Here is a 13,315-nt window from a genome sequence, read left to right as displayed (position 1 = left end):
GATGAAAATATGTGTGTTTAAAAATTATATTCCTATTTATGCACATAATAAAAGAGCCAGGGTTTCAATTTTCCCATTTTCCACCGCACTCAAGTTGCTTCTCTGTGGAGTGTTGCTGAAAAAAAAAACAACTAACGTAAGCTAACTTGTAGAGGCGAAATTAAAATGTGAGCAATATTGCAGAAAATATGATTTTATTTGGGAGGGAAATTTTTTTTTGGTTTTTTTGCAGCAGAAAAGAACTTTTGAATGTGCAGAAAAAAATTAATTTAATAAAAACCCTTTTCCCGTAGGCACTGTGACGCTCATAATTTGCTTTAATTTATATCATTGCAGAGTTGGAGCTTGGGACACAATGTGTGGTGGAAATGGAGGGTCAGCAGACCATTCTGCACAATGTTACGAATATGGATAAAATGGATCGGTGAGTTGAAAGAATTTAATTAATAAAATTTATATCTCTTTGCAACTTAAATGGGGATTTTTTTTTGAAACCATAAAGTGAAGCAGATTGTTGTCCAAAAGCTTGTAAATGCAAATTGCATTTTGGAAGCAGGAAATTATGAGGGAAAGGAAGCATAAATATAATCTATGGAATTGTTTGTTAGTTTATCGATTAATTTGTTTTAATAAAAACTATTTTTTCTTTGTATTTTTGGCAAATTGAACAAGATAATTAACGCAAATAATTAGCCAAATAAGGGTAGTTCATGAAGAATATTTTCCTCAAACCTCCAGAATGAAATCACAAAAAAGTTCTTTTCATTCATTTGCAAAAAAAATTGAACAAACTTTCTGCTTAATTAATTTGATGCTAATCCAGCTCATAATACGACGCTGCTTTAATTAAAGATTTATAGCGTCTTCTTCCAATTACTCATCCGGATTTAATTTCTTTATGAAATTAATTTACAAATGTTTTTTTTTATCATCACTCTGCCAACTCAATAGATATCTCATAACTTTTCACATGCGGTGTTTAAGAAAATAATGTAAATATCCCGTAATATTTCTCAAGATTGACAATTTTATAAACAAACATTACTAACTGTGTGAACTGGGTCCACTAATCAAAAGAGTAATAGTTAGAAAGATCAATAAATCTTTTGAAATTGAAACTTCTTTTGATTTATTTGTAGGAGAGAAAGTTTTTTTTTTTATCAGTGACGGAGTTAGGAAATCAACAAGTTAAGATTTTTTTCTTTAGAAGCCAAAAAAATCATTTTCTAAACTGAAAAGAATCTCAACAAAAATACAAAATGACATTTTTATAAAGGAGATTTGGAGAATATATTTCAAACGATAGAAAAGAAATGTCAAACAAAACGTCAAAAGCTTCTAATTCGAAAGCATAAGTTATAAATGATATTGATAATGTTTGAAAATCTCTAATAATTTCTACAAATTATTCTTGCCAATCAATTAACTTTATTAAATTAAAATTTAAATAAACGATTGGCGGTATTCTAAGATAAATATAAAGATCAAAATAAAGAAAAAAACCAAGATTTGGTATTCTACTTTAAAATTCTAAGAAATTTTCAGGATAATCTTGGAAATTCAAAATATTTCAAGATTTGGTATTCTAAGATAGAGATTTACGGTCGAACCATAACCTAAAAATCTTGTTTCTTCATACAACTTCCAAGACTTTTAGTATTCTGAGATACGAATCAAAATCAAAATAAAGATTTACAAAATAAGTTGTCAAAAGAGACTTGGATAAAAATATTCCAAGATCCTGTATTCTAAGATAGAGATTTACGGTCTTATTATAACGTAAAATGTCTTGGATTTATGTGAAATTCCAATACGGTTTTGGGGTCCTTTGAAAAATTGGTTTTCAAATGAGGTAAAGGCAAAGTAAATTCAGTATGGGAGATATGAAAACTCTTGAACAAATAGGGAAATCAGATGCAAAATGACAGGTTTTTGCCGGATTTGTGTTCACTCCATCTTGCTAATGATAGAGTGACCTCCGGGTTGTACCAGGATTGTCGAATCTTGGACAAATAGGGGATGTTCGTGCAATTATTTTGGTTTTCACTAGAATTGTGGTCACTTCTCCTTTGCAATGGTGGAGTGACCTCCGGATTGGGGATCTCATCCCCGGATTGTCACATTCTGGACAATCCTGGTATGCTGGTGCAAAAATGTTTGTTTTTTGCCGGAATTATGGTCACTTCTCCTTTGTAATGATAAAGTGACCTCCAGATCGGGGATCTCATCCCAGGATTGTCACATCCTGGACAATCCTGAAATGCTGGTGCAAAATTGTGGGTTTTTCGCCGGAATTGTGGTCACTCCTGATTGGTAATGATGGAGTGACCTCCAGATTGAGAATCTCATCCCAGGATTATCAAGTCCTGGACAATTAGGGGATGCTGGTGCAAAATTATGGGTTTTTCGCCGGATTTATGGTCACTTCCTATTAGTAATGTTGGAATGACCACTACTCTGGCGAAAAAACCACAATTTTGCACAAGCATTCCCTAATTGTCCAGGACTTGATCATCCTGGGATGAAATCCCCAATCCGGAGGTCACTTCATCATTACCAATCAGGAGTGACCACAATTCCGGCGAAAAATAAACATTTTTGCACCAGCATCCCAGGATTGTCCAGGATGTGACAATCCGGAGATGAGATCCTCAATCCGGAGATCACTTTATCATTACCAATGAGAAGTGACCACTAATCCTGGAAAAAATTTAAAAAAATGCCCCAGAATCCTAGGATTGTCCAGGATACGACAATCCTGGGATGAGATCCTTAATCAGGAGGTCACTCCATCAATAGCAAGAAGAAGTGACCACGATTCCTAAGAAAAATTCAAAATTTTGCAGTAGCATACCCATCATAATCTGGAGGCAGAAAGCACCTCTCCGACAATATTCATTCCATTCCCGGAGCAATAATGCCTGGGAATAATAGCCGAGATTATACAATCAGGGCTCCTAGATGTAATGGCAATAAGGAAGAAATTCCCATGAAGTGTTTAAATTTCGTTCAATTGTCATCCGAGAGCGAACGAGAAAGCGCAATAGAAAAATTTAATGCATTAGAAAGAGATATCGCTAAAGTTTCTTTGGCGCGAAGCTGAAACCAAGAAACTGACAAGTAGGATAACGCAAATTTTGATTTTACTTTCCTGGATAATTCGTCGTAAAGTAGAATACCGACAGTCTTGGTCTTTATTTTGATTTTTATCTTGATCTTGAAAGGTGTCTCTATCCTAGAATACCACCCATAGTCCGTGTTTCTTTTAACTTTGATTTCGTTCACTCTCTTTTGGAAATATTTATCACATTTCCACCTTGCTTTTCTCACTCAATTTTCTTCTCATTCATTTTGCAGATCTCTCTCACCTCTCCTCTATGTATTTATACTGTGGAAGGTGAGAGACATAACGAGCCTGACATCATTTAATACATACTTTTTGCACCTCAGTGCTATATATATTTCAAATACGGATTATTTAACATTTTTAGACTATGAAATTTCCTCACCTATTTCCCCACCATTGGGAGGAAAAGCTCCAAGTATGTCTGTTGGAATGAAAATAAAAAGACTCAGACAACGCAATAGAAACCCAAAAGTATCGATTAGACTCAAAGAAATGAAATGATATAATTTAAGGTAAAATGAAGCAATTAATTTCAACATTTCCATGGCGTTTTTGCCGTCGTCATTCTCTCCTCCTCTTGCGTCTTTGCTGGTCCGCCACATTGTCGCTCCAGTGTGGCAGCAGAGTGTCGCATGGGAGACCATATGGAAAATGTCCAAGAGCAACACCCAAAGGATCAAGCATCAAGCTGCACTCTTGCCTCATTTGAGCATCGCAACATCGATTTTTCCTCATATGTAGGTAGCTTAGCTTGTGTACATAAAATTGGATTATGCTCCCCTCCTTGCTGGGGTTCAATGCAGTATATTTCCTCCACTTTTCCGTCTCGCACTACACACAATTCAGCACCCAAGTGACAATTTATCTGCGACATTATATTGTAATTAAATTTTCCCTTCTATATAACATAAAACCCACAGGCGCTACACTCCACCGTGGAGGCGGAAGATTATTCTACATACGCATGGAATCGGAAAATTTCCAAGAAGTACATTTATTTCATTAGCTCATATATTCTGGGAAAATTCTATGAGCTTCTTGCTAACACATTGTTCGTAATAAATTTAATATTAAATTATTAATTTGTGCGGGATGATCTTTTCTTTTTTTTATTTTTAGACATTCCGATGCGACATTACTGTTGGGTTTTACAATGAAAATTTCATTTGTGGTGTCTAAAATACACCAAGAACATTAAATTTTAAACATAAAATTCTCAACTTGCCTAATAAATGAGTCACAAAAAAAAACTTTCAGACGTTATTCTTTATTAAAACTTCATCTGTTTTTCTTAACCGTCGCAAGTGCATTTAATATTCTTATTTAGAATGCAAAGAGTGCATTGTAAAAGTTAAACAGTAAAAGTTGCAAATAAAAGTTCTGGATTTCTCAATTCAATCTCAATCTCTGTATTGCTGTCATAAAAAAAAATACTTGAATGCATTCCAAGTTTATTCTTTTGCGAAGGTTTACGATGTATCGAAACATAGATTTATCATTCAATACATTCAATAGCACAATATGTCTCCATTGATTTATAAGAACATAGTTCAATATTTTATTAAAGAGTCATTTTGTCTCCTAGGAATTTGTTGCATTTTATCATTTTGTTGTCTATTTGAATGAAATAATATTTGATTATTTTTATTCGGAGAACGCACTAAAGTAGTAAATTCAAGCATGAATAGTACTAAATTCTAGTGAAAGAAGTGCTAAATTCTAGCCTGAGAAATATTAAATTCAAGCCCTAAAAATACTAAATTTAAGCCTAATACGTAGTTAATTCAAGCTTAAAATATACTAATGTTAAGTCTGAAAAATACTAAATTCAATCCCTAAAAGTACTAAATTCAACCATTAAAAGTGTTAAATTCAAGCCTAAAAATACTTAATTCTAGCCTAAATCGTCTTAAATTCTGGCATGAAAAAATACAAACTTCAAGCCTAGAAAATTCTTAATTCAAGCCTAAAAACATACTAAAATCAACTCAAAGAATTTTCAAAGGTCCTTCATTCAAACCCTGTGCTAGATATTTTTCATTACGTTTTTTTTTCACTGACAAATTGCATCCTACAATCAAAACTAAATGCAAAATTCCTTCAAATCCAATAAATTTTATGCTCATCTGCGTAACACATAAAATGTGTCATTGATTCCGGAACATATGAATGGTATTGAATAGAAATAATATAGGAGAATTTATTTAAATAATTCAATAACTATTTCACCAACTTCACACCACAAATATGAATTGACAAAGGGTTGGAAAATAGAGTTGAAAATTAATTCCACATCGGTTTTAGTTGCTAATTTATTCAACTTTTTTCCCGCATTTTCATATAAAATTCATTGTGGGTTCTAGATAATTTTCCACAGAGGATTGATTTGCTCATGCTGAGGGTAATTTCAGCGCAGTGTGGTTGTAGTTTTTATGAGTAAACTACTAAACGGGAGCCATTATCATGCAATCTTGCTCGATAAGATTGCAGCAATGTTTGACTTAATGAATACTTTGCCTAAATGGTGTTTATAGTGCAAGTTAATTTCATTCCTTTTTCACCACAAATTGAGCAAAGAATTAACTCAAAGAAAATCGCAGAAGATCCTTTTATAGGTAATCCGTTGCTTTTTATTAAATTTTCTCACATTTATTGATTTATAGCTCACGCGCAAAAGAGATTTCAATTGATTAACTATTCATTCATTTCGGCTTCGCCTTTGGATTGCTAAATATAGCTATGTGGGTGAAATGGAAGAAAATAACATTTTTTCTTGACTCACTAGAAGGTCTGTGACTTTCAAAGGAATTACTTTTCTCTGGAAAAATCATTTGAATTTTCTCATAACATATTTTCTTTCTTTTTTTTACGTAAAAAACAAGTCGGTGAAAAACTTAATTATAACCCTTGATGAATGAAAAAGAAAATTCTTGACAATGGCAATGCTTTATGTTGCAAGTCAATGGAAAATCACCGGTTGCACGGCATGCGTTTTATACACGCTCCCCCCTCCCTTCTCGCACCTGTCTGACCATATGTATAAATTGCATTACACCGACTAACATAGATATGAAATCAGAGGGCGTTATGGAGTACTACATGGGAAAAAATTAGATTTAACAAGATTATCTATGCATCGCACATGCTTTTAGTATTTATGCTTGGGGTGTTATTGAAAGGAAAATATTTACATTGTCTGAGAGCGGCAATAATACTTCATGTGTGTGTGTGTCATATATAAAAGGTAAACAATAGAGGAAAATGATGAGGAAGAGTCACTCAATGTCGCACTCTTTTGCTCTTCAAACATCATAGACATTGTACGCGATTTAAATTACAGGGCGAATGCAAAATGTTTTATTATTATTTTACGCAATAAAATAATATATTTTAAATGTAATTTTGTTGTAATTTAATCAATTTTGATGTAATGATTCGCCAAAGAAATTAAAATTATTCAAAGACGATCATTTCTTTTTTCTTTAATCTTAAATCGGTAGAGACTGAGAAGCATAAGCCTGAATAAATATACTTTATAGACTTAAATTTAGTACCTTTTCCCATTGTATTTCGTATAATTTTTCAGCTAGAATTTACAATGTTTTGGGACAAAATTTAGTACACTTTTAATTATTGATTTTAGTACTTTTTCAGCTAGATTTTATTACTTTTCAAAATTCAATCTTAAGAAGTAAATTTCATAATTAAAAGTACTAAAAACATACTAATTCTAGCCAAAAATATACTAAAAATTCTAACCGAAATAGTTCTGAATTCAATAGAAAAAAGTACTAATTGTAAGCCCAATAAGTACTAAATTCAAAGCGGATATGTACTAAATATAAGGCTAAAAAATGTTAAATATAAGGCGAATATGTACTAAATTTAATCCGAAAAAGTACTAAAATATGTACTAAATTCAATCCTAAAAGTACTAACATATGTACTAAATTTAATCCTAAAAAGTACTAAAATATGTACTAAATTTTATTCTAAAAAGTACTAAAAGGAAGTAAATTCTCACCGAGAAAGTAGTAAATTCAAGCTGAATAAGTACTAAATTCTAACTGAAAATGTGAATATTTAGATTAACGGAAATATTGTGAATATTTGCTAATCTTCAGATTATTCGTCTGAACAGTCCAAATAAACACCCCTTGTTCCTACCAACGTAAAATTCTTGTGATTTATTTACCATCAATAAAATAATATTTTGAATCTCTTAAAACATTCTAAAAGATAATTTCTCAATTCATTCATAAATCACAGCTAAACACATGGAAAAGAAATTTGTTAAAGACATCGAATAGTGCGGTCAACTTGTCCAATTCGTGGGGTCACGTTCTAGAGAGTTATTGCTTTTATACTATTTCAAATATTTGACTTTGAACAATGATGAAAAAAAACGTTGAATTTCATTCTTTATCTTTCTCCAATTTTCAAAACTAAACAAATGTATGATTGCACTTCCTTTCAGAACATTTGTATGCAAAGTGTAGGAATAATTTAAATGGAAATTGCTCGCATTTGTCTTCACACAAAATGCTCTCATTTCTTGGGTAATTCATATTAAATTTAAGTATTGTATGTATACCTTCAAGTGCCAGGACTTTTTTTTCCTTGTGCCTTTATGGTGGAAAATGGAAAAGGACATTTGGAGTGTGTTTGAAAGAGGAGGTTTTTACATTGGGAAAATGTAATTTTCAATAAAAACTGATATGCTCCACGAAGAATAATTCTACCACGAGTATGGTTCATAAATGTAATTTCCGGAATTTACCATATAACGTGTTTTTTGGGCTTTTAGCAGCGAATAAAACGATAGAATTTATCAAATTCAATGAATCTTTTTTAGTGGGGTGGAAAGTTAATTTAATTTGAATTAAAAGCGAGTTTTTTTTTATATATGGGAAATGTTTGCAATTTTCATGAAAGTTCAGAGAGGAACTATCATTCCAAAAAGCAAACACCTAGAACTTCTCGACTAATCGATAGATACATTTAGGTAAAAATTAATCATCAATAAAAAGTCAAAAAAAATCAAATTACTTAACGCAAGAGAAATTAATCAAAATAAATGTTTATTCGCCGACAGTTTTGATACATTTCGTGCTGAATCGCTGTTTGTTTGATTTTGTAGCATTTATCTAAAATGTATGGATGTCTGTTTCTCACACCCTTCCATAAATCATTCTGAATGTTCTCCTCAAGCTCTCTAGTATAGAAATTTTCGTGAGTAAACACGCATCAAATTCACAGAGAGAGATGAAGTGAATATTTTTGTGTACGATGTTATCGGTGTGTGTACACGATTGACAAACATGGAGGAAAATCATCCTTGAGAAAGGCAAGAGAGATGCGCGAAAGGATGTCTTGTACAAAATGTATCCGGGTTAGATTCTGCTGGTAAAATTGGGGGTGGTTATTTTTTTTTTTTCTGGGAGAAAATGTATTTTTATGTGAGATCTACACGCAAGTTTATGCGGATTGACATTCGTGCCACTACTTCGTCGTGCCTTGTAAATCCATCCTGTGTGTGACAAAGAATGAACTTCTTGTGCTGTGAGAGAAATTACACCAAGCTTTTCATGGGAACTTTTTTTTCTGGCCTCTGAAGCTTAACAAAACATGAACTTTCCAACCTTCCACGGTCAGATTCTCACACTTCTCGTCCACAAATCCCATCAGGGGCATTTATAGATCAAAGTGAGATGTTTTTGTTCTATTCTCAGTCCGGTATTTGCATTTAAATATGCTTTTTGTGGTGTCTCCTGCACGATTGTTGATAGAAATTTTCCCTTGGCCAAACGATATGGAAAACTCGAGGAGAATTTATATCAAATGGCTGAAGAAAAGAAGGAAAAAGAAGAAAAAATATTGCTATATAGATTTTATCCTTAAACATATTTTTCCGCCCCGTTTGCACTGTGTCGACCTATCACGTGGCGGAAGAAAGTTGCGGAGAGTTGAACAAAAGTTCTTGGCCTACAGTTGAGTATTCTGAAAAAAAGACCTCAGAGGTGAAATTCTTTTGAAAGTTGTGGTGAAGACAAAAAATAATTCAAAGAAAATTAAAGAAAAACTCGATTGAGAGAGGAAAATAGTCTATTGATTCTGACAGATTCTTTTCAAAATCTATCAATCGATTAAATATTTTTAAAAAAATCAATTTTGAAAAACTTATGATTTTTAATTTTTTTTAAATAAAGGGGTAGATTCTGATAAATCTTTTCTTTTCTAACAACTTAAAAGTTTGTCGTAAGATTTTGGCAGATGAAGTTTTTAATTCGTTCTATAGTCGTTCTTATAAGAATCAAACAAAGAATTGATTGTTCCAGAAAAAAGTCAGAAAGAATTTTGAAGAGCCCTAGAAAAGTAATTTTCTTTCAGAAACCCGTTTAAAGAAAGAAATAAAATGTAAAAATCTTTTAAGATTTTTCCCAGAATATCAAAAATCATGTAATTGACGAATTGCAAGGAAAGAAAAGAAAAGATTTGTATTAGAATCTCAAAGATTTTGTTCGTTAATTCTTGCAAATTTCTCGCGAGATTTCTTTAAATTCAAGAAAAAAGCCAACAATTTTTTAACCCTTTTCTTTGTGGGGAGAATTACAATTGTTTAAGAAAAGGAAATGTTCATAAAATGTCTCTTTCACTCAAACCACCACAACTTGTAATCATGTTTTCTTGTCCTTTCTTGGGGACTTTTTTTCCTCCTTCTTTCACTGTTCCTTTTTCTTTGCCTCCCCACATGAGTGCAAATTAAATGTGATTTAGATGGGTGGTGCTAGAACCTGTGTCGTGCTAATGTATAATTATTCCAAAAGAGAACTTTTTTCTACACATTTTTCTTCCTTCTGAATCATCGCTTCGGTCGTTATGAGCGCAATGGTGGTGGAAAATTTTAGGGGAATGAGGTAAAAACTTAACATGGCAAGTTCACCGTAAAATTTCAAGAACAACCCTCTGGAAATTTTTTTTTCAATGGTGGTGATAGAGGAGAAAAGTCACTGAATATTGATTAAAGATTGGCCAAATATGTGTGTTCAATTTCTCGAATATTTTTCTATCAATCATTATTTACTAATCACCTTGTGTGATTGATTTATAAGGGACTACGTATATGAGCAGTGTGGGAGTTTGTATTGGATTTCCACATTAATCTTCATATGTTCCGAAAAAAAAAGGTTTTAATAGTGTGTTTTGCCCTATTTTGCCTTTCCTTCCTTACCCTCCACCCACTAATCCCCAAATCTCACAGATGATTTCCAAATTACAACCACCAATCACACTAAGAGGCTTAAGTATTGAGGGGTTGGCTCTAGTGCCAAAGTAATTCAGTGGAAAACTATCGAGACACTCAATCTTTATGTATTCATTTGCAAAGTGATTAATTTGCATGGAATCGATAATTGATTGAAATCTTGTACGCAAAAAGGGGGTGTGGTTCCGGTTAAAAGTGTGTGTAAATGAAGAAGAAAATCTATGTCACCACCCTTTAGTATCGATACCCCCTCACAGAGTAGGTTCAGAGGTCATGGGTGAAGTGATTTTAATTCCTAACTTGGGGTGAAATTTTCCCCGAAAATGGAGAATTATTTTCAGGGTAATTAACCAATTTATGTAGCTCTGTCTATTGCAAATTTTCTCTGAATTTCTCCTAGCTATGTATATATTTAAATTGCTCCTTGATATATATTTATTCTTGTTAAACGCTAAGACTTGCTTATTGCAAGACATTTAAACGCGATACATTGTACTGGAAAAACACACAGAATGGTATAATATCAACCCTTTCCATGCTTTTGCTACCTATAATTTTCACAGAAACATATGGATCAATTAATGTGATTCATAAAATGAATTATGTATGTATGTACTGTAGAATGGGGTAAATTTTTTAATGATTCATGAGACAATTAATTCATAAAATTAAATAAAATGTTTGAAAATTAAAGAAAAAATTGAAGCACCAAGCGCCTCCATTGAAATTTTCTATTTAGCTAGTGGAGACGCCTGGTGATAATTAAGCTATGTCATTTTATTTTACTGTTTTCTTCAAGTAAATTAATGGAGTCATCAAATAAAAATTAGAGCTTTTATTGTACTAAATAGAAACGTCAAATTAACCACCAGGCGCCGCCATCATATACAATTTAAATAAATTGAAAATACAAATTGAGAAAATAAGAGAAAAAAAAACAAACAAGACAGTCAATATACCTTGAGATTTTTCCTTATAATATTCCCAACAATTCTGGAACAAACCAAAAGGCGATACGATGCTCAGCTGTGCTATATACTCACTACAAAATCTCTCCATTCTCATCACAAAATCCTTGAAGTTTATTTCAAGAGACATTTCCCATAGCGGGAATTTTGGGAAGATAATAACTGCGCGGAGGGTGGAGAGAAGATATTTTAAAGGAAGTCATGCAGCTCCCAAGGGCGCAGTACCTAATTGAAGGAAACGCAGAAAACAATTTTAACCTACCCAGTCTTGAAGGGAATCAAAAAAGAATAAGGAATCGCCAAAAATATTCACAATTTTCCACTGGGGTCACAACGAAAAAAGGCAATAATGTTTTGTAAAAATTCAAAAAAATTGACCGCCATTCGCCATTTTGTCTCTTTCAATGCATGAAGCATCTGTTTCAATGCTTCGTCATGAGCTTGTCGATGGGAGTTTGACATTTCATTCATTTTTTTTAGGAGAAAATAAAAAAAATGCGTATTTTTTAGTTTAATTATCGTGGTAAATGTGTTTTACGTGTTGTTCAAGAGTGATTTTTATATCTGAATACCTGAAGGATAAATTCCCTCACAGCTTGTGACCGTCTCAACGAGCACATCATTGGTCGTGGAAAAGGTCTTGGGAAAGGTGGTGCCAAGAAACATCGTTAGGTTTTGCATGACAACATCCAGGGAATCACAAAACCAGCAATCCATCGTCTTGTCCGTCGTGGTGGTGTGAAACGCAAAGGATTCCAGCGCAGAGGATCTCTCAATTCGTGAAAAAGCCATCTTCAAGACGATCCACGACCAATGTTTTTGGATTGCTTTGCTTTGTAACGAGAGATGTGCTCGCTGAGACGGTCACAAGTTGTGCGGGAATTCATCCCAGGTATTCAGATATAGAAATCACTCTTGAACAACACGTAAAACACATTTACTACGATAATTAAACTAAAAAATACGCAATTTTTTTTATTTTCTCTAAAAAAAAATGAATGAAATGTCAAACTCCCATCGACAAGCTCATGACGAAGCATTGAAACATCTGCTTGATGCATTGAAAGAGACAAAATGGCGAATGGCGGTCAATTTTTTTTTGAATTTTTACAAAACTTTATTGCCTTTTTTCGTTGTGACCCCAGTGGAAAATGGTGAATATTTTTGGCGATTCTTCATCCTTTTTTGATTCCCTACAAGACTGGGTAGGTTAAAATTGTTTTCTGCGTTTCCTTCAATTAGGTACTTCGCCCATACTGGCTGCATGACTTCCTTTGTAATATAGAGAGGTGTGTAAAATTATGCAATCCCTGGGAACTATATATTTTCTCGTTGGGAAGCTTTTAAGCTCATTTTCGTGGTAAAATTGATCCCATTGTACATTACATTGAATTTATTTGTCCATGAGTGTGCAAAATAGTGCAAATTTCGATGGAGTTTCTTCAATTAAAATTCTCTATTATCTCACCGCGGGGGAGCTTCATTTGTATATGGATGTAATTAAAGAAAATGGCGGTAAAATTTGTTTGGATGTGACACTACATGGCTTTGATTGGTGTTTAAATCTTTTATATATGGCCTTAATTGTTGTCAACATGAAAATTGTAAATTAGTGCAATAGTTTCTCTGTGCAACGAGGCGATGAATTGTTTTGTTATACTGTGGAAAATGCCTGAAAATTCATTTATGAAAATATTTTGATGCTCAAAGTAGGAACGTACGCAAATACATTATATTCAATCAGGCTTTACTTCACCATTATTCATTGCTTATTCTGGGCACATTCTAATTATCTCGGCATCATGGTTTTGTGGGTGGTGACAGATTAACCCCATTTGTGGGGCTGTTTGGTATTTAAAACGGAATCCTTGGTAACATGCGGGAGAAAAACCGAAGGGATCTGTTTGGAAATGGTCATTTACGGGGTTGACCGTGTCATCAAATCAATACAATCTC

At 33.1% G+C, this 13,315-nt stretch overlaps 1 protein-coding gene across 3 annotated transcripts in view; it reads left to right on the top strand.

The window, feature by feature from the left end:
• Positions 1-13,315, top strand: part of LOC129791745 (kinesin-like protein KIF13A) — a 60,101-nt gene that overhangs the window by 13,623 nt on the left and 33,163 nt on the right. For all 3 annotated transcript variants that reach the window (XM_055830086.1, XM_055830085.1, XM_055830084.1), the window contains exon 2: positions 337-424. In XM_055830086.1, the coding sequence (XP_055686061.1) occupies positions 337-424 (88 nt within the window). The remainder of the gene's footprint in view (positions 1-336; positions 425-13,315) is intronic.

Source organism: Lutzomyia longipalpis, chromosome 3, assembly GCF_024334085.1.
Source record: "Lutzomyia longipalpis isolate SR_M1_2022 chromosome 3, ASM2433408v1".
Classification (NCBI taxonomy): Eukaryota; Metazoa; Arthropoda; class Insecta; order Diptera; family Psychodidae; genus Lutzomyia; species Lutzomyia longipalpis.
Note: the sequence above shows the minus strand (reverse complement) of the source record. Positions and strands in the feature narration are given on the sequence as shown.